A 23,076-nucleotide genomic window follows, 5' to 3' on the forward strand; every position below is an offset into this window, starting at 1 on the left:
CAATATCTTCCATGAGCTTAAACAGTGGATAATATATAAATTTTCATTTAGAAGTATTATTACGTTAGAATGTAAACTTATAATTTTGTTTTATGCACTGTGATATAAGTATTCTCTTTTTATTTTCAAGTTACTGGAGCTGTTGTGGCACTCTTTGTTTAAAGCCTATCCACCGCGACAAGGTGGTGCCACATCGGATAGGGTCGGTTTTTAATTGTCCCGCCAAAAACCGTATAAAAAGCAGATAGTGATTCGATTTTTAATTGTCCTTCGGCCAAAAATCGTGTAAAATGCAAGCAATGTTTTGATTTTTAATTGTCTTAAAGCCAAAAATCACAGAAAAAGCAACTGCAAGAAAAGGTCCGGACACAGCGTAACCCTCAGAACATGCTGATGCTACTTATCACGGACATTCAGAGAGATTAAATCAATCTCTCTGGGCCATACAGAACAATTACTCTGTCTGGCTCAGAAAATCCAATTGCAAGTGAACAATGTTCACCCTGTCCAACGTTGTGCATTGAACAGCAATTGAATTTGGAAAAAAACTTGCAGATCCTTCTAAACCACTTCATAATGTCAGTGGGTATTTAAAACACTTTTTTTTGAAAAGAGCTTAAAAAGAACAAGTTGATCGCACCACTATCAAAATGGAAATGACTGAAGCAAAACAATTTTTCTTTATTAATCTTGCAACAATTAAATTAGAGTATTGTTGGTATGGTAGTTTTTTGTATTTAAACAACAAACATAAACAATGAGTAAGCTAATTGTTAAAATGAATTGCAAGTTAGAATTGTTTTATTCTTGAGCACAAGCTAGGTGTGCAGATGATCAGCTTCAATGAAATGGGAAAACACTTTCAAAAAAGTCACAAGAATAAGCGCTCGGGATATAATTTTTTTAATACAGTAAAAACTCGATGTAACAAAACAGCATATAACGATAAATCTATTATTCAAATAATCCACTAATTTCCATCAAAGTATTAGTACTTAATATACAAAAATTGTATGTTTATGACAAGTTAGAACACTTTCGCAACAAACTTTTTCAGGGCGGGGCATTTTTCTGTCCGTTATGCATGCGATCCTATTCGAAAAAGCGAAAAATATGGAAGATATCTTTGTTTCTTTTTTAAAATCATCATTGTTTATTTATTTGATTAATTTGTGCAGTTTCAATCATAATTTCTGTGGTTTTCGATAGCATTTACGGCGAGTATAGCTATGTTTTTAAAAATTCCAAATTTTTTGTTTACGATGAGCGAAATTTTGAATTTGAGTAATTTGATTGTTTTTAATATTAAATTATAATTTCTGGTGGAATTTAAAAATTACAAGTTATTCTTAAAGAGCGATACGGAGTAATTCGTATGCGTAGTGTCGAAGCCAAAAATTTTAGCTATTATTCGCTCTTTCCGCGCCTTCCTAACCAAACTACTGAAACCATATTTCCCAGATTGCAGCTTCCCCCTAAATTTTGAGAGTCAGAAATCAGAATCCGTTAAAAAAAAAAAAAAGAAGGTATGTTTATTCAGAAAAAATACATTTTTGCGTCTGATTTTGTTACTTATAATACCGTCTGCACTTATTGATTGACATATTTGAGGTCACCCCTTTGAACCTTTAAGATTGAGTCCTAGAACGTGAAGATCCGATCATTAGATCAAAAGTTATTCAGGGTGGTCCGATTTTTATCTTGCGCACTGCACATATGACTTCGCGATGTCGTAATTTTCGTCTTACAGTTCTTGTCTATTCAAGTTATTAATAAATAAAATTTAGAAAATTATAAGATTGGAAAGAACGCGTGTCTTTTTAAATCCGAACTCTGTTTATCTGCAGACATTTTTTGAAAGTTTTTCACGGGTTATTGCTGAAAAACGATAATTACAGAAAAAAATGAAGCTTATAGCTCTCAGAGAAACCGATAAGAATTTCAAGTTCACATCAAAACTAAAACCAGAACCGAAATTAAAAGTTCTAAGTGAATAATAATAAATAAAGAGAGAAAATGTACTACGCAAAACATCACAGACGACTTTCAGTACAAATCGTTAATATTCTCTGTCTTGATATTAAATAATTTGGAGCTTAGCAGTTCGTAAAAACATGAGTTGTGCGAAATAAACGAATAAAAAAAAAATAGAGGGAATATCTGCCACAGAGTCTGCATAGGAGAGAAAAGATTTGTTAGTTCCGTTAATAGGGAATGTGTGTTGGTTGGCAGAGCTAGAAATATCGTCTGCCGAGAGAAGAAAGCGTGATGAGTGTGTGACCAAACGACCTCTCATTTGTCTCTGTCTGTTTCATTGCATTCCGGTAGCATCGTCTGCTCCCCCTCTCTGTCACGATCTTTCCTAAACGAAAACGAAACATCACATGATACTCAGTTTAGGATGATTAAAAATTCCACACGCCGATTGCTTCGCATACCCTCCTTGCCAAAATGTCTTTTCTTGCTACTACTTTGAATTCATTTATTTTCTCTGGATTGCAGGAAAAAAAAAAGAAAAAAATAAGTCGAGTGAAAGAAATTAATGTCGTCCGGACGTCTATAGTTCATTTTTATATATATTTATGTTGTGAGAAATGGCAATAGTGATAGGTTGTTATTTGATGACGTGGGAGAGGGTTTAGAAATGGAGAATAAAAAAAAACTAAACATCGTTTTCAGAAAACAAAACTCGTTACCGTTAGATTTCTCATAAATTTGAACCGTTTTCTTTGATTAATGAGTAGCTTACACACGCCACTTCAATTTTTTTCCTTCCTTTTTTTTCCCACCTAATTATTGTGTTTTTTATCCCTCTTTTTTGTGATAAAATATATTTTTTAAAACTGTACCGTGTCACTCAGTTATTTTCAATAGTATGATTTCCTATGGTTATATAAGAAAAAATTGAATAAAAATTAAGTAATATTACGAAAAAGGAAATGAAAAATATGAAAGTGGAGTTTAAATTTCATTAGCTTTTTATAAATTTTATTTTTTTATTAGAATAAAAAGACAAACGGCATACTTCAAAAAGAATATAATTTAAAAATTTATCCATAATATATTTTGTTCTGAAACTAAAGAATTTAATCAATAGGCGAAAAATAATTTTATTTTTTAATTCATTCGAAAAAAAAAACTTGTAAACATCACAAAGTTGTTTCTTTCTTTCTTCTTTATTTATTTATTTATTTTACTAAATTACAATGTCCGATCACACCGGTACCTGAATAACCTGGTTCCAATAAACGGCTGATTCCTCTAACTGGACATAACATTAGATGGAATTTTCTATGTGTTTCATGATATTACTAGTGTGAAGATACAGTAAAATTGAATAAAGTAAATTTATCGAATTAAAATGTCAATTAGAAATTTGAATAAAACGAGTGTGAGTATTTTTATTTAAATGTATTGTTAAGACGGTAATTAAAAACGCTTCTCTTCGTTGATCCCTTTATAAGAGATGCTGATGATCAGTAAAAGTGAGTAATCAGTGAAAGTGATGAAAACTAATTAGTTAAATAAAGTAATTGTGGAAGAAAAAAAGTGCAATTGTTATTTGACTGGCGAGGAACGGACGCTTTCTTAAAACACAGATGCCAGGCATTGCTTTGAGCATTTCGGATCGTACATCTATAACCATCGGATCGTACATCTATAACCATCGGATCGTACATCTATAACCATTTTATAACGAGAATCTAACAGTTTAATCAGTGGAGAAATAATTTATAATAATTATATAATAATTTTTTACTTACTTTACCCTCTCACTACGAAAACGACAAATTACACCTCTGGTGGAACTGAATTGGAGAATGGTCGTTCTCTGGTTCAGGTAAAATTTACGATCTGTGGATGAATGAATGGATGTATGAATGGGTCCACCCAATAAACGGGTGTGACGTATGGGTGAGGCAGAATTCAAATTCTTGACCATAGATGGCGCCATTGAAAAACAAGAGCAATCGCGCCCCCCTCTGCCTTCATGGCCGACGACACCAACTGAGGAGACATTCCCAAAGAAATTGACGCAATGAACAATTTTTAATAGAAAGCATCTGCCTCCCAAAGGGTGGCGACTATGCCTGAAAACAAGGAAATTCCTGGATCAGTACCCCCAGAGGTATGATTTGTTATGGGAATATTGAGGACTTTGTGACTCGACAGATTTAACGTGCATCAGTCACCATTTAATACACGGAGACCGGCTGGGATCGAACTCAGGAACTTTTGGACATAGGCCAAGTGCCCTACCAACCAGGCTAACCCGGTCTCAAGGAATATATATTTCATAACCTTCGTTGAACTGCCGATCCAATTTTATGGGTTTACGACAACTAATGTTGAACTCCGTAACCTTGCAATTTTGAACCCAATCCAGGTGCGGTATTCGTATCGATCAGACATCGCTGCGATTCGAACCCGAGTCACCTCATTTCAAGGTGAACGCTCAATCCCCTAAACCACCACTGCTCAGTATAAGTTCATTTTATTTTATAATCGTCGTTGAATAGTCGACCCTTTTTTGGGGGGTTTAAGACTAATAATGTTCAACTCCGTAGCCTTGTAATTTTGAACCCAATTCAGAAGACAAGGGAACTCCTAGATCGAATATTGGGAGAAATTTTGCCTTCATGGAGGACTTTTTGGTGGAGCTAACCAGCATTTGCGTTACATGGAGAGGAAGACCACGAGAACCTCCCACGGTTAGCCTGACGGCACGGTAACCTTTTTTGGGTTTAAGACTAATAATGTTCAACTCCGTAGCCTTGTTATTTTGAACCCAATCCAGAAGACAAGGGAATTCCTGGATCAAGTATTGAGAGAAATTTGCCTTCGTAGAGGACTTTTTAATGGACTTAGCCTGCATTTGCCTTACATGGAGAGGAAGACCACGAAGGAATATATATTAAATTAATGTTCTGAAATAGATATTGTTTCATTTCTCTAGCTGATGGAGAAGTACACGAAATTTTTGCTAGATGTTTAAAAACTGACCCAATTAACAGTACAGGATTGTTCGGCTGATGAACAAATGCTGAATGGATTCGGAATATGCTCAGTTTCTAAAAACGATAAAAGCAATTCAAAACAGATTTTTTTTTTTTTTTTTTTTTTTAACAGAGACGAGCACAAACAAAAATTCAAATAGACATTCCTTTAAGATGAGGATAAAGCATTAACTTTTATGAAGGAGAAAATAATAATATCACTGATAAATTTTCGGATTTGTGTTACTTGCGGTTAAAACATTTCTTCGAAAAAAGCTTGTTTTCAGGAGATAATTCTTAAGTGCTTTTCCTCTTGACTCTGGAGCAATCACTCTCCTGTTATATTTCCAATTATGTATACAGACACGAGAGGTCCTTTCTCATCCATCATAGCACTGATAAGTCTTCTCACACCCCACCCCCCTTATACAAATATGATTAATAAAGCAGAAAATAGGGAGAGAAGATAAGACGTTGAGTGTGAAATTGAGTGGGAATTAAGGAGGTCTTATCTGGTTCGAACGTTCGTGAACAGATTCTTAAAAAGACAAAATAGAATCATTTGAGGAGTTGATGGACAGGTAGCGAAATGTGGGATGATTTCACACTCACTACCTGATAACTTTTTCGCCTTTTAATTTATTTATTTAATGCCAAAAATACAGTCGGACCTCGCTATAGGGAACCATCCGCACAACCAGCAATAGGAAAACAATGGTTCAGTATAACGAAAAAAATTATTTTTTAGCGAATTACGGGTAGAATTGTCAGAGGAATTATATAATTTGCATCATAATTTATAAACTAACTAAAATATGTAGAATGTCTCTACAACTAACAGCGAATTTCTTCCTATAACGAAATTTTTATTCGAAACGTCAAGTAACAATCAGAATATTCTCGTTATAGCGAAGTGGATGTCATCCTATAATGAATATTTTAGACGTTTATCTTTTCAATTTCTGCTTGTGTGGCCAAAAAGTACAGTCGGATCTCGCTATAGGGAACCATCCGCACCTTCAGCAATAGGTAAATAATGGTTCAGTATATCGAAAAAAAAAAATTTTTTTTTAACGAATTATGGGTAGAATTGTCAGAAAAAGTACATAATTCTTCGTAAATTATAAACTAACTGAAATGTGTAGAATCACTACAATATATTTTTCTAACAGTGAATTTCTTCCAATAACGAAATTTTTATTCGAAACGTTAAGTAGCAATCAAAATATTCTCGTTATAGCGAAGTCGATGTCACCCTATAACGAATATTTTAGACGTTTATCTTTTCAATTTATGCTTGTGTGGCTAAAAAGTACAGTCGGACCCAGCAATAGATTAACAATGGTTCAGTAAATCGAAAAAATATTAGTTAGGGAATTACGGGTAGGATTGTCAGAAGAAGTACATAGTTTGCATCAAAAATTATAAACTTACTAAAATATGTATAATCACACTAAAAAATATTTTTTTAACAGAGAATTTCTTCCTATAACGAAATTTTTGTGTTCTGTTGCGTCACCAAAGAAAGCATTAAAATTAGCCAATTGTTACGCCAAACTTGGCTAATTGTGCGACAAAGGCCAATTGTGTTTTTTTTTTTCGTTTCAAATTTTGCTTTAATATCAGTTCCTTGATATATATTTTTTTTGTTACGAAATATGCGTAATCGATTGTTAGAGCATTACATTTGCATCTGGTGTTTTCGCAAAAAAGAGAGAATTTAACATTACCAAAAGTACAGTTTCAGAGCTACAAATATATCAACAATGTCAACAATGACATCGTCGCTATTGTAAATGTCCGAAATATTTGTTATATCCGATTTGATATTAATTTATTCGTTAATATCATTATATTTTTTCGATATTTTAAGATCTGCTGAGGATAAATTAAGAGAAACATCAGTGTAGGATATACCGGACAAATGTATACCGGACAGTGGCACTTAGCTAGACCTAGTATACATTTCGGACGTTTACCAAAGTGACTATGGGATTGTCAACATTCACCAACATTCAACATTCTTATGTTTACATTATTGATTTTCGACATTGTAAATAATAGGCCTTGCTAAATTTTCTACAACTAAATATATATATATATATATATATATATATATATATATATATATATATATATATATATATATATATATATATATATATATATATATATATATATATATATATATATATATATATAATTGATGCTGTCTATCTGCCACTAAGTTAAATATGCAACCACTTTATATTTGTTAAATTAAATCATAGAACAATTATTCAACCATTAATGTAAATCGGTTACTAATAAAAAACATGATACTAAAATAGGAATTTCTTTAAAAAAAAAAATTTTTTTTATTTTTTACTCAAAGTAAAATAATTACATAAAATGAAATGAAAAAAAAAAATCATCTAAAAAATATTATGTATTCATATAATAAATGGGCATTTATTTTATCCTTATTGAAAGTTTGTATTTCAAAATTAGACAATAATTCCGATAACCCTGTTTTTATTATTATTATCTTTATTATTGAAACAGTGTGTTCCTTTAATAAAAATTACTTAAATTACAAAATTACAAAATTACTTTGTAAAAATTACTTAAAAAGAAATTAAAAAAAAAAATATTAACTGTAAGCCCTTTTGTTACAGATTACTAGTGTTATACAAATTTGATTTTTTAACTCTGCTTTTGCTAGTGTTCTTTATGATTGGACCAAAAAAACATTTACTTATTGTAACGCTTACATTTTTTTATATTTTAAGACATATATTGTTATAACCTAAAATATTCCTTTATCTATATTTTAATGAAATTACATTTACGTTTTATGATACAGTGAAACCTCTCGGGAACGACCACTATCCTTTCCTCAGTAAAATGGTCATTGGTGGAGGTTGGTCGTTCTTTGAGGTTGACTACATTGACTTTAAAATTGTTATCGAAGGTACATGATTTTTCGCAAACGATTTTAGTTTTAGTCAGTGTCATTTTCTTGGTGCGGAAGTGTCATTTTATGTTGGCGTCATGAAAAAGCGAATTTATAAATAAAATTTACCTTCTGTGAAAATGATCCCAACTGTTGTAATTATGTGTCAAAACAAATTTTCCAATTATGAATGATAAAGCTATTTTAAACAAATAAGCATTTATGTCAGGGCTCGAAAGAACTCAGAAATTTTACCAGTCCCCGAGGACGACTTGTCCAACAATGTACCCGTCCTCCTTTGAAACTAACCCGTAGCTTCTGAATAAATAAAAATATAATTTTCTCTTATTTATTACAAACATTTATATAAATTGCACAATGAATTAGTAGTTACTAGGATTACAAATACTAGGATTACATTATACAGTAATAAAAGAAATACTAGGTTACTAATAGTAACCTAGTATTTCTGTTATGAAATAATTAATTTCTTTTATGAAATAATTTATTTCTTTTATGAAAAAATTTAAATGACAAAGGTCAAGTTATCTGGAATGTTAATTTATCCGAGGGTACTGCGTTTTTAAAGGAATCAAATATGACGTTTGCCAGTTCCACAATCAAGCCAATGATTTACAGAGGTTTCTGCACAGAAATCTTAAAAGGGTTTTCCATTTAGGTAGACGTTCACAATTGCGTTTAACGCTTCTTGTCTAAGACCAGTACGTAATGTTTTTTTTTTTTTTTTTTTTTTTTTTTGTGAGTTCATTGCTGAGAAGCCCCTTTCAACCACTGCAGTACTCCCAGACAGAGAAAACATCAAACATCAATTACATCATGCGCAGTATGTTGCTGTATTGTGGGTCATTTTGCTGCATTAGGTTTTATAAATAGCTTAGGCTCGGAGGAATGAAGTTTTCTAGTGTTTAACGATGTTATGTATCTTAAATTTTAATGACACCTATTCTTGAAAAAAAAAAATTTTTATCTACTCCTTCAAAAAAGATTGTAAGATAGCAAAAATTGAAAATGTATCACGAACATTAACGGGAAAATGGCCGTCCGCGCGGACGTCGGATTCGAGAAATTCGTTGTCCGCTGGGAATTTTTGGCCGCCGAGGAAGGGCGGTTTTTCGAGCCCTGATTTATGTTTTTTTGTTTAAGTTTGTATTTAATTTCATATCATAAAAATTGGTTGGCTTTAAAATATGAGAAGAGGTTTGTTTGTTTAAGATTCTTGTTTTTTCTAAAATAACTTTTTTATTTTATTTAACTTTCAACTCTAGAAGTAAATCATGGATAGCATCGTGTTTAGTGGACTCTGACTTCAACATGAGGTTGTATCGTCGAAAAAAGCTTTCTAAACAAGAGCCTCACAGAAATATTTTGAATACATTTCTATCTAGTTATTTTTTTTTTGTTAATATTTTTTGTTTTTATATTTTTTTTTCGTGTTTCCTTACTTGACCTTTTCCGCATTTGGTGCAGACATTTTCCCGGTCGCTGGGAAGAAGTTTTAATGATCTCTCCTAAAGGTTTTCTTCGATACTAAGTCAAAGGAAAAAATTCCTTGTCTCCCAAAAGTGGTCGTAAATAGTGGTGGTCGTTACATAAAGGTGGTCTTTCCTGAAGGTTTCTTTGTATTTATTTTAACTACATGATTGCTATTAAACTATTTTATTCTTTGTAGTACTGTTTAATTTTTTTCACATAAATATTTTTCTTCTTTTTCTTGCACCACCCTCTGTCTGTATCAGGATATCACTTCGGTAAGTAACTCTTTCTTGATACTATATTGATACTATGATACTATATTGATACTATGTTACTATGATACTATGTTACTATAATACTATGTTACTATGATACTATGTTACTATGATACTATGTTACTATGATACTATGCTACTATGATACTATGTTACTATGATACTATGTTACTATGATACTATTGATACTATGTATTCTATATTGATACTATGTTAAATCAAAAACACAATAACAATAATAACCACTCATTTTATTTTATAACCGTTGTTGAACAGCCGACCCAATTTTTCTGGTGTACGACTACAAACGTTCAACTCCGTTACCCTGTAATTTTGAACTCCATCCAGAAGACAAGGGAACTCCTGGATCAAGTATTGGGGGAAATTTGCCTTCGAGGAGGACTTTTTGATGGATCTAACCCGCATTTGAGTTACATGGGAGGAAAACCTCCCACGGTTAGCCTAGCAGCAAGGGGACTCTAACCCATGATCCGTCTACCACTGAGGATATTTAACATCAGCAGTGTGGTCGGTGCACGCCGGATGTGGAATTTGTATAAGCTAACCATCCCTTGGATTCGAACCCGGTTCACCTCATTGGAAGGCGAACGCTCTGTCCCCTGAACCATCGCAGCTCATAACCCGCTCATTAATGAACCCGGGTTACACTCGGTTGTAGTGTTCGTGATAGAACTGGTATGTAATTGTTACTTTCGCACCTTATTGTTGAATATATCTTAGTGGTAGACGGATCATGGGTTCAAGTCCCCTTGCGGTCAGGCTAACCGTGGGAGGTTTTCCTCTCCATGTAACTCAAATACGGGTTAGTTCTATCAAAAAGTTCTCCACGAAAGGCAAATGTCTCCCAATACTTGATAAAGGAGTCCCCTTGTTTCCTAGATTGAGTTCAAAATTACAAGGCTACGGAGTTGAACATTAGTAGTCGTACACCCATAAACTTGGGTCGGCTGTTCAACGACGATAATGAAATAAAATAAAATAATTACACAGCATTATTTCCAACAATACTTCCGTAATATACTTAAAAAATATTTTTTGCTTCCATAAAATAAGAGTTTTTAAGATACAGCGAAAGTAAGTTAAAATTGCCGGAATATTATAAAGTTATAGTCTAAGCTATTAGGATGATGTTTTCTAATTTACATTCATTTTTACCACTGATATTCGAAATTATGTGAGTACATTCTGTTTAAATTTTGAATACATGGGATTTTCAAATATTATTCGGAGCTAATTCGACATATTTTTAGTGAATTATGAGAAACTCTTTCTTACAGCGTAAAGTCGACCACTTACTCGCTTGTCTTTTATAGGTGGTCGCCAATGGCGAGCGAAAATTTTGTGCCACCCGATGTAAACATTAAATCACGTTAAATTTGTGTAAGATGTACACCCATTACTACGATTTTGTTGAATTTCTAAATTACGTAATGTTTTTGCCTTTTATTTATTTATTTTCATTTTGCTTGCATGGACTCATAGTTAACTTTTTAACCTAGGCTAGTATCCTGGTATAACTGTTAATATTTCGAATGAAAAAAAAGTCGTTTTTGATCGATTTCCTTCTTTTTTTTAGCATTTATAAAAGTATACAATATTATACAATACATAATATTTATATAGGTATACAATATTATACTATATTCTTTCATTCTTCTTTTTTTTTTTTTTTTTTTTTTTTTTTTTTGAGTGTACAATATTTTTCCTTCTTTAAAAAATAAAAAAATAAAAAAAAGCAAATAAATGACCTATGGAATTCTATGGATTTAGTTAATAAATAAATCAGGTAAATGATGTTCCCGCCAAATGGCGATCGAATCCGTAAGAAAATCGCCAAAACGAGATTTCATTTTTTTACTCTTCCTTATATTTGCTTTTTTTCCCCTCTTCTTTCATATTAATTACTATAAACCAATGGTTTAAAATTTTTACTTATATTTTTAATTGTTTATATTAAATTGTTTGTTTACAATGCTATTATTATTCTTATTTTTAAGTTACTGACTATATTATTTCAAAATTCAAACACTTGAAGAAAAAAAAAAGAGTTATACTTTAATACCTTAATTTATTTTTGTCTTTTTTGATTCTTAATTCATTTTTATCTCTTTCATGTGCATCTCGTCATGTGCAGGGGGTAAGTCATATTTGGATTTTTTTCCCTCTCTCAATTTTATTCCATTGCTTAACATATTTATCAACATCTAATATTTTATAACATGATTATTTTATAAATCAAAATAATATCAAATAATATCAAAACTATTTTATAACATGAATATTCAACAACATCTCTATAATATATTCATTTTTTTCCATCCATTTTTCTCAAAAATGCTATGACTTATTAATTTTTTTCTTAAAAGTTAAAGAGGATTGCGGAAAAAAACTTATCATCGATACTTTGAAGAGAAAAATCAGAAGATATAGGTGAAAGAGAATTTGCCTCTTAAAGAAGACATTCATCTTTACACAGGGTTGCCGCTCCACGGGGAAAACCTCGAACAATACAGGGAATTTTAAAATCACCTAATATAACAAAAAATGTAGAGAATTTTAACTTTTTCGTTGCAAACTAAGAAGAGACCGAGAATTTAGTTTCTTGTTTTCGTCTTTTAAAAAATGGTGACCACTCAATGCGTAATCCATGGGATATTTAAGAATGATATTCCAACTATACTAAACTACACTGGTGTAGGAAATTAAAGGAATTTGCAGACCCGGTCGATTATCTGTAGAACTGCTGGACCGATTTTATTGAAATTTGATATGTAGGGGAGAGTGGGGTCAATTGTAACAGAGCAAAAATTTCGGGTTCTAGATTTGGTTCCTAGGTGGCGCACAAGGTGTGTTTAATAAATCTACCTGTACACCCCTGCTGGCAACCATTTTTATGTACTATTGAAAGAGTTACATCACAAAAGATATTTTCACGCTACGTGAGTACTTTTTTTGGTATTAGAATATTATATTGTAACAAAGTAATTTTGTTTAAACAAATAAAAATTATTAATCGAATATGTAAGTGGACACCTTAATTAACATTTCAATGAAAAAATTAGTTTTGTTAATTAACTAGCATTGTTTTTAACAAATGAAGCTGAAATGGCGTCTTGGGGACGATTGTAACAATAAGTAGAGGGACGATTGTAACAGCTGAAAATAAATAATCTTATGTTTGCAAACCATTACTTAACTCTTTAAGAACCACCAATAGTTTTCTATATCATTTATATTATGTTGCAATGTGCATTATTTTATTTGTCACCTTTCACAGCATAAATTAAATTTTTTAACCCCTTAAAGTTGAAAGTTTAACCCTTTAGGTCTCTGCTCATTATTATTTTCTGTCCTGAAATATCACTACTATTTTGATCAATAAAGAAAATATATCATAACTATGATAATACGTATAATTTACCTATGTTTTAGTTGAATTTATGAACTGTTACAATTGACCCCGTAAGTGGGGACAATTGTTTGATTTCTTACATCAGTGTATTTCATTTACTAGCATTATTTAAGTATGTTTAGTTGTTCCTTTTTTTTCTAAGTTTTTCCAGCAATTATAACTACTGTTGTTGTTGTTTCCAGTGTGCGTTTCTTGTTTTTCTGTGGCGCCATCTATGGCCAAGAATTTGACTTCTGCCACACAATACGTCTCACCCGTTTATAGGGCGAACCCATTCATTCATCCACAGATCGTAATTTTGACCTGAATCAGAGTGATCTATCTCCAATCCAGTACCCCCAGAGATATTGATTTGTTATGGGAACATGGAGGACTTTTGCGACTCGACAGATTTAACGTGCATCAGTCACTTTACTAGTCTTCGGCCGGCGGGGTTCGAACCCACGAACTCATAACTAGTGTAGTTAGCCCAATATAGTTCATAAAAGAGCACAGTGATTGTTTTAATATATTGTGTATAATATGCACAGGGAAAACATAGGGAATTTTTTTTCTTTCAGATTTGAGTGACAACCTTGTTACATCAACAGTAAAAACATCTTTATTTTTATGCGATGATTTGTGTAGCTTCTTTTAAAGCTAAAATGTTATACTTAGATTTTTTTTTTCTTTTTAAATTTCAGTTACATCGTATGTAACTGAATTATTCATTTTATTTCATAATGACTTTATATTTAAAAATTATTCGATAAAAAAAAACTTTTTTTCAGTGTTAGGAAAATACTTTGCTTTCAAAATTACCACTCAAAAATATTCCCATTTTTGTTTACTAAATCAGCGAAAGTCATAAAAAGCATAAAAAAAACAGCAACAAAGATTAAAGATTGTGTTGTATATGTTACAGCTTATTTTAGGAGAAATAAATAAGAACTGTAATTAGTTCAACCATTTCATTTTTCTGTTCCTTCTTTTGTTTATTTTACTTTTCTTACTAAACATCGTCTGCTGCCATACTAGAGAAGGATTCCTCTGTCGATTGGTAAAGATCGGTTGCTGTTGATTTTTTATTTATTTATTTCTTTTTTTTTTTAAAAAAAAAACTTATGTGAGTAGTACAATACGAACTTAATTTCAGAATTTCAAAGAAAATAATTTTTTTATTTAGTCGTAGCCTATCATTCAATTGTACGTTGAGTTACTCTTATACTCCATCAAAAAAAAAAAAATAATAATAATAATGAGTGATCTATTTGGCTGTTCTATAAAGAATAAATAAAACACAGTATTAAAAATGAAATTTGACAAAAACGAATGATTGAATTTTTAATTATAGAAAGATTTTATTGATTTGGCTACTATTCATCTGATTGGTAGAACAAATGTAGCGTGCACAAAAAAAGAACTATCTGAAATAACTTTTGATCTAATAATCAGATCTTTACGAACTGGGGCCTAATCTGAATGGGGGATTTCAAATATGCTAATTATTTACGCAGACGATATTTTAAGTAACAAAATTGGATGCAAAAACGTATTTTCTCTGAATAAACTTTTTTTTTCTTCATATAATGTGTAAATTTTAACTGTTATACATTAACCATATCTTAAGTTATAATTATCATTATTACAATACAATAAAAGTGTTCAATGAAAAAAAGAAACTCTGCTCTAGGCATTAAACAATTTGTTTTATTGAATTGTGTGTTTTATTTGAATAAAAAAGTGTATGATATTGGGTCTCTAAGTACGTTTTTATACAAAATAGTTAAATAAACAATGTAAAAAATAATAATCAATAAATAATAATGTGATATCTGTTTTTTTCTTCTTTTTTTTTCCATGCGTGTTCTTTTGATGGGAAATTACCTTCATGGTTAAAGTATGTAAGTAACAAAATTTTAATTTTTTCTTCTTCTAATTTTATATATATAATCGTTAATGTGTACAATCGCAGCTTCTATAACAGAGGTGGCCAACCTGCGGCTCGCGAGCCACATGCGGCTCTTTGATGGATTATTTGTGGCTCTCGATAAATGTACCCGACTTTCGTTCAATTTTTGTGATATTATATTTCAAAAAGTTATTATCGCTCCGTATGTATTTCAAAATGTCTTTTAAATTACTGAGAACAAATATGAAAGACTAAGTGCAACTTTGTTCAATTCAAGCTGCGTTTTCCATTTCCAATATAATTATGACACAAAAAGCATCTAGAGAATTAGAATTAATAGAGATGCAAGAAGATCAAGCTTTACAATTAAAATATAAGTCGACGTCGATTACTGAATTTTGGAAATTTGAACCAGAATCGAAGTATCCTGAATTAAAAAAGGCTGATTGTAGAATTATTTCAGTATTCGGAACGTACTTATGTGAATCATTTTATTCCACTTTAAAATTCGTTAAATCCAAAAACAGATCAGTATTAACTAACTAGCATCTGAAAGAATTACTGAGAAGTGCTGTCACCAATTATTCACCAAATTTTAAAGAATTATCAAGTAAAATAAATATGTTTAATTTTTAATATTTAAATTCAATACACATATTTTGTACTTTTGCTTATATGTTCTCAATAAATATAATTTATGTAAAAAAAAAATTTTAAGACCTATTTTGCATACTTTTTGAATACGTATTTAACTGCGGCTCGCGGAAAATTTTAAATTTTGAAAAATGGCTCGACTATCAAGGAGCTTGGCCACCCCTGTTCTATAATTTAAATTACTCCCTATAACACTCACAAATATATATGTATATGTATATATATATGTATGTTCGACGCTTGAAATGTTGCTGCTGCACACTGCACATATACTCAGGTTAATAGCTAAGAAAGTTCGTTCTGTGGCAGGGCAAACGATTTTTCCCATTGAATTGAACTTCGTAGCCCTGATTTAAAATGAAATAGCATCGTTGCTATACAAATTGAAAAATCATTTAAACAAAAATATGTTTTCAGGGTTTCAATTTGAGCTACAATGGAAGAACTATTTCTCTCATTACATTTCTTTTTTTATTTTTTAAAGTCACCCACACACGCTCTTAAAAGACAATGAGAAAGAGAGAGACGGAACTTCCACTATTTTATGCCATCCAGAAACTGTAACCGGAATTTAGTACTCTCTGATCGGACAACCGATCCATTAGAAAGAACAAGGATCGTTTTCAGACAATCAACAGGCCAGACCACCCTTCTTACCTCAAGCCTCCCCCCCTTCCCCATAAAAAATGGCCCCACGGCCGTCAGCTACGGACCGGAGGAATATTTAGTGTCGGATAATGGCCCACAAATCTGCTGCAAACGTCCGCGGGGGGGCCGCAACAGTTGCGTCACACCGAGCCTCATGACTCAACAATTGGTGGAAAAGACCACCGCGAGTCAGTTCCTGATTTAATTTTTATTCGGATTCGAAACAAAATTTTCGGTCCTCCCTTCTCCTCCTACCCCCCTCTTCTTTCAATAAACCACACAGAACTTGTGATTTACAACGGATAGAATTTCTTCATCTTTTCCTTTAAAGATTTAGAAGTACTATCTGTTTAAACGTGAAAACAAAGCTCCCCCCTGTCACAGTTTAAACAGTTTAAGTGTTTTATACTGCTATCTACGTCAATCAGTTAAGGTTTATTTACCATTTGCATTTTCGTTTGGGTTACATTTATTTCCATTTTTTTTTTAAAAAAAAGCCCCGTTGACAAATATATTTTAAACAAGAACGAAATTATTTAACATTATATTAAAAACAAATAAGAAGTACCAAATAGTCTAGTTATGCATCAACTATTTTATGTTTTTTTTATTTATTTATTATTATTATTTTTTCTTTTTTTAAAGAATATAAGTTTAAAATTTTTATTTCTGTTGTAGACGGCTCTTCATTGGGCAGCTAAACATGGTGATGCTAATGTTGTCAAACTGATTGCTGGATCCTATAAAATCAGTCCAAATATAAGATCTGTAGGTATTGATTCATTTTTTTAAACAAAATTCAAACTCGATTTCAGTGGCGTTTTTTCTACGTTGAATCTATAGAAACTATATAAGTTTATAAAATGCTATCTAGAAGCTAGATTATGAAAGCTAATATAATTCGAATTTTATTTATTTATTATTTTTTGCTCTTCCCGGTAGCTTTACGTTATTGGATTAAGCAACGCAAGTTTTTCGAACTTCATGTCATCAAAATAATTATTAACTGTTATTTAGCATCATATAGCTATTAATTGTAATATATAGCATCAGCACCCCCGAAGTCATCTCATGATGATCAAAATTTATCACAATCAATCAAATCTCGTGTACTTATCACTTTTATCACTGTACTTATACGAAACTTATTACCTCAACACTTCAGTAATTATGTTAAAGATCTATATTAGAATTATGTGGTACCTATTAAAGCAGAACTTATTACTATAATACTAACCAAAATTAATTGGCGTCAATAATAGGTAATAATAGGTCCCTCGAAATCAATAAGTAATTTTTTTCCGTTAATTTTGCTTTTCAGTACATAACTGATTTTTCCAAATTTTAATTTAAGTTCATTGAGGATTTTCTTGTTTTATGAAAATAACATATTTCATTAGCAATGGAACTATTGGCAGAATAAGCACATGGTTTTTAATAAATTTTTATTTTAAATCAATCAAGCTGCAATTATCACAGATATTACATTTTAAATATTAGATTTAAGAAAGGCTGTCTACAATTTAAGTTATAACAATGACTAATGCTAAACCAATGAAAAAAAAAATTTTTTTTTACGAACGAACTAATTGAAATTTTTAAACGATTTTTTGGATGGAGAACTGAAACTATTACTTTCGCCTGCTGTCCTAATTTCAGGTCCCTAGCACACTAGTACTTGAATCATAATATGGACACACGCTCTCTTTCTTTTATTATTATAGATTAAATAACAATGCAATACAAGTATAAATTGTTGAACTAACAATCTTCATAAAAGTGCAAAAAGATTTTAGTCTAAAATAAAAAGTAATAAATGCGGATTTCACTTAAATTGCAATTTTTATCTCTATTGCAAACGTTGATAATTTAAAAATCGCAACTCATTTCTATTGCACGAACTTATATATGGAAAGAAGTTAGTCCAATTACGGTATGTGTAGAGTCCCTGTAGGCTCTCTAGGTATGTGGTTGGTTATAAAGAGCTAGTAATTAACTCTTTTAATTTAAAAATTGTTACTGAAGATTTCTCATGTATACATATTTTCTAATTTTAACTTCTTTTTCTTTCATAATCTTCAACCATCTGCCTTCGGATCATAACCTGCTAATATAATGTTACAGAATGTAAGTATGATTATACTTGTTAAATACCAATTGCTTTTTTTTTTTCGCGCACAAAAATAAAATGTACAGGATTTTATGGTATTTTTTTTAAATCCAGATTTTCAAGTTTCTATTTTTTTGTTTCACTTATCAGTAAGCAGTTAAAATGGATCGTGTTCATATCGCCGATAATCATCGACAACACCACCGACAGATCACTTTGCTTTGACGATTATTTCACCGACACGATTACTTACTTCCCTGATAAAATAACTTCGTCGACATGATCAATTCGCTGAACAAAATCATTTCGCTGACATGATCAATTCGATTTTGAATTTTTTCAAATTATTTTGATTATATATACAATTGGGTGACACGTAATCTTTCACTTTTTTTATTATATTAATTCTTCCTTATATAACTTTCGTTTTCGTACAAATTAGAATTTAGTAAAAAAAAAAAAAAAAAAGGAAAGAAAGAAACGCTCAGTTTATAAATGAAAAAAAAAAAGAATTTTTTAAATTCAAATTCAATTCAATTCATATGAAGAGAAAAATGAAATACGTATAAAATATGACAGTAACAGCCTAATGGCAAGAGTGGTGAACCGGGTTCGAATCTGAACGATAGCTGGTCAATACGAATTCTGCATCCGGCTTGTACGGGCCCCACAGTGCTGACGTTAAATATCCTCAGTGGTAGACGTATCATGGGATAGAGTCCCCGTGCCTTCAGACTAACCGTGGGAGGTTTTTGTGGTTTTCGTCTCCGTGTAGCGCTTACGCCGGTGAGTTCCATCAAAAAGTGTAATTTTGTAGTGTTTAGTTCACGTGACAACGGGTGAAACCCTTATCCGAAAACTCCTTCGGGGGTAGGTCGGTTACTATTAGTCTTTTTTCATATTAACGTTTTGTGCCATTTTCAGAATAAGCGCAGATGGGCTAAGTCATGAGTTGCAGGTCAGTTATGAAAATAGCATATAATTTTGAAAAAAACATCATATCATACGACGCCTGTGAAAAATGGGCCATAAACTAATATTCAAACTAAAATTAAACAGAAAATGCTTTCATATTCTAAGGGAAACATGAAGGGAATTACATTTCTTCTCGCGTAAAAATTAATAAGTTTTAGTCTAATAAGCAACTTTCTTTGACTTAGCAAATTCCAAAATAATTGTGATTATTAATTTTTGTAATTTAACTAGTTGCTTTAAAAATACAGCCTCTGTTTAATATGATATCTAGCATTTCACTTGATTTATTTTGTAATTTTTAATTAACTGTTTTCTTTTTTCTTCTTTTCCATGTGATCTTTACTTTCTATGGACATGAAATATAACTACAGGGGGTAAGTATATAACTTTGAAAATTAAAAATTGTATGCCATCATCATTCATTTTTATATTCAGAAGTTTTCATAAATTTATTGTAACAGTTTTAAATTTTTTCCCCTTAAATGAGCAGCTATCTTTTGCTGTGAATGCTTTATATTCAAGGCAAATTTCTCTAATAATGAGTATGACTAAATGATCACTTTTTTTTAAATGAATCACGAATAATTTGTTTAGATGATTGTTTATTATTGGACTCATTTCAGGGTTATACTCCTCTTCATCTCTCCTCCCTCTACAGACATCACATGATTGGTCATCTTCTCATACACACTTATGGTGAGAGCATCCCCTTTTTTCATTTACATCTTTCTTGAAATTCCTCTCTCAGAAGGAAAAACATTGGTAACTTTTGATCTCAGAAACCGCTAGTAAGTAAACGTATATTTGACCGTCACGTAACACGTAAACGGTCAAATATACGTAAACGTAACGGTAAACACGTTACGTGATTACACGTAAAGTAACGTCATAGTAAACGTATGCATGACTATCAACCATGGATGACTGCCTTAAATTACCGCAGCTCATGCGAGAGAGTAAGATCATTTTTATTTTATAACCGTCGTTGAACAGCCGACCCAACATTTCGGGATTCCGACTACTAATGTTCAACTCCGTAGCCTTGTAGTTTTGATCCCAAACCAGAAGACAAGGGAACTCCTGGATTGGGAGAAATTTGCCTTCGTGGAGGACTTTTTGATGGAACTAGCCCGCATTTGCGTTACATGGGGGAGAAAATCCACCCAAACCTCCCAGGATTAGCCTGTTGACAAGGGGACTCTAACCCATGATCCATGCACTGTAGTCGGTGTAAGCCGGTTGCGAAATTCGCATCGACCAGTTATCGATGGGATTCGAATCCGGTTCACTTTTTTGGGAGGCGAACGCTCTATCCCCTGAGCCATCACTGCTCAATGTAAGATCATTTTTATTTTATAACCGTCGTTGAAAAGCCGACCAAATTTCTCGGGTTTACGCCTACTAATGTTCTACTCCATAGCCTTATAATTTTGAACCCAATCCAGAAGACGAGGAAACTCTTGAATAAAGTTCTGGAGGGAATTTTTGATGAAACTAGCCCGCATTTGCTTTATATGGAGAGTAAAATCCACTTAAACCTCCCATGGGTTAGCCTGACGGCAAGGGAACCCTAACCTATGATCCATCTAACACTTAGAATATTTTACGTCAACACTGTAGACGGTGCAAGCCGGGTGCGGAATTCGTATCGACCAACCATCACTGGGATTCGAACTCGGTTCATCTCATTGAAAGGCGAACACCCTATCCGCTGTGCTATCGCGGCTTAAAGTTAGATCATTGTAGTTTCACTTTCTTTCAATTTGGTATTAAATTCAAAAAAATACAAATTCATTCATTCATTCTGTCAATTTTAAGAGTTCATTGTGCCTTAGAAATTATAGTGAATTTCAGTGAGATTTTCTAACTCAAAACACATAATTGACGATGACGAATTAACTTGTCATAGCGCTTGCATTATCTATTTTAATTTTTGAAACCCAGGGTGATGTCGCAAAATATTTGCGCATTGTTGAGAATGTTTCACCTCACTTCCCTATTCAGTCGCAAAATAATAGCCGGTAACATGACATTGTATCTGCGCATGATATAAGTATTTAAGGTAGTTCTTTTATACGACGCATGGGCAGAAAAATTTAAAAAAGTTATTTCATAATTTTGTAGGGAATTGTATTTGGCAATTATTGAAAAAAAATTTATGCTAATATCTGAAAAATTAAAAACAATTCGCTAAGTAATTTTTGCATTTTTTAAAAGATAGCTCAAGACGATCAGGGGTTATCCACAAATTTCATTTTGTGTCATACGACAAAATTTAATAACAAATGATAATACTCTGCAATAATCGCCCGGTAACCAACAATGTGATGGTGTAAGGATAGAAAACATGCGGAAGAATAGGGTATGATCCCCCACAATTTCATTTTTAATAAATCTTGTTTAATAGTACATAATGAAATTTGTGAATAACCCCTTATCGTTTTGAGCTTTCTTTTAAAAATTACAAAAACTACTTAGAAAAGTGCTTGAAACTTTTTTAAATTTTTGAGATTTTTAAGTTAAACTTTATCGTTCGTTGCCAATTACAAAAGTATAAAAAATCTTTTTTTAATTTTTTCGGTGCATGCGTAGTATAGAAGAACTTATTTTATATACTCATATCCACCGCAGCTTTTAACCAATTTTCAAACTTTAAACCAATAATTTTTTAATTAATTTTAAATTGCTTCAAAAATTTGTTTTTCTATGAAAATGTCCGTATCTTCATAAATATTTACGCTAGGTTTACGACGTTTTAAGCAGTTAATAAAAATAAACAACTTAAGTAATCGATACCAGTTACAAGTTTAATTTTGCTTAATTTTTTGGCATAGGGCTGTTCAAAAATACATGTTTTCTTTCGTAATTTATTGTAGGTTTCCCAAGCATCTGAAAGCTTTAAATCTCATTGTTAAGATTGAAAAATTGCATTGAAAATTAAGATTGAAAAAGTATGTTTTTATGTCACTGAGAACTGTAGAAGATGAAAATCTGATCATCAGATCAAATGTAATTCAGAAGACTCCCTTTTAGATTCGTTATTACCTTTTTCAAGCCTTTATAAGATGTATTAGTTTCTCGGGTTTACAATAATCAACAATTGACATCGATAAAATTTTTCAAATGTTTGATAGCAGTTAGACTTTGCTTCTTAAACTGAATCAAACCCAAGTTTTACATTGAAATAACGAGGGTTTATTTTATCAAATTAAATCAAATTTCTAAGTTATCAAAAATCGCACGTTTTAAATTATAATTTTATATTTCAATATAATTTTTTGAAATGATTTAGTTGCATGAATCAAAACATATTAATCAATGATATCATTATTTGTTTATGAGCAATATGGTGACTAAAATATTTTTTTACAAGTGAAACTATTTAAAAACATTCAATATCTTCCACGAGCTTAAACAGTGGTTAATACATAAATTTACATTTAGAAGTATTATTAAGTTGGAATCTAAACCTATAATTTTGTCGAATATACCGTGATATAAATATTTTATTCTTATTTTCAAGTTACTGAAGTTGTTGTGGCACTCTTTGTTTAAAGCCTATCCACCGCGACAAGGTGGTGCCACATCGGATAGGGTCGGTTTTTAATTGTCCCGCCAAAAACCGTATAAAAAGCAGATAGTGATTCGATTTTTAATTGTCCTT

General features: G+C 31.6%; 1 protein-coding gene across 1 annotated transcript in view; it reads left to right on the forward strand.

Moving 5' to 3' along the window:
• LOC107439105 (uncharacterized) overlaps positions 1-23,076 on the forward strand; it is a 61,532-nt gene that overhangs the window by 23,764 nt on the left and 14,692 nt on the right. The window contains exons 7-8 of the mRNA XM_071182784.2: positions 17,006-17,095; positions 20,036-20,108. Coding sequence (XP_071038885.2) covers positions 17,006-17,095; positions 20,036-20,108 — 163 coding nt within the window. The remainder of the gene's footprint in view (positions 1-17,005; positions 17,096-20,035; positions 20,109-23,076) is intronic.

This window comes from Parasteatoda tepidariorum, chromosome 4 (assembly GCF_982258835.1).
Source record: "Parasteatoda tepidariorum strain Cologne lab strain chromosome 4, Ptep-v5.0, whole genome shotgun sequence".
Taxonomy (NCBI): domain Eukaryota; kingdom Metazoa; phylum Arthropoda; class Arachnida; order Araneae; family Theridiidae; genus Parasteatoda; species Parasteatoda tepidariorum.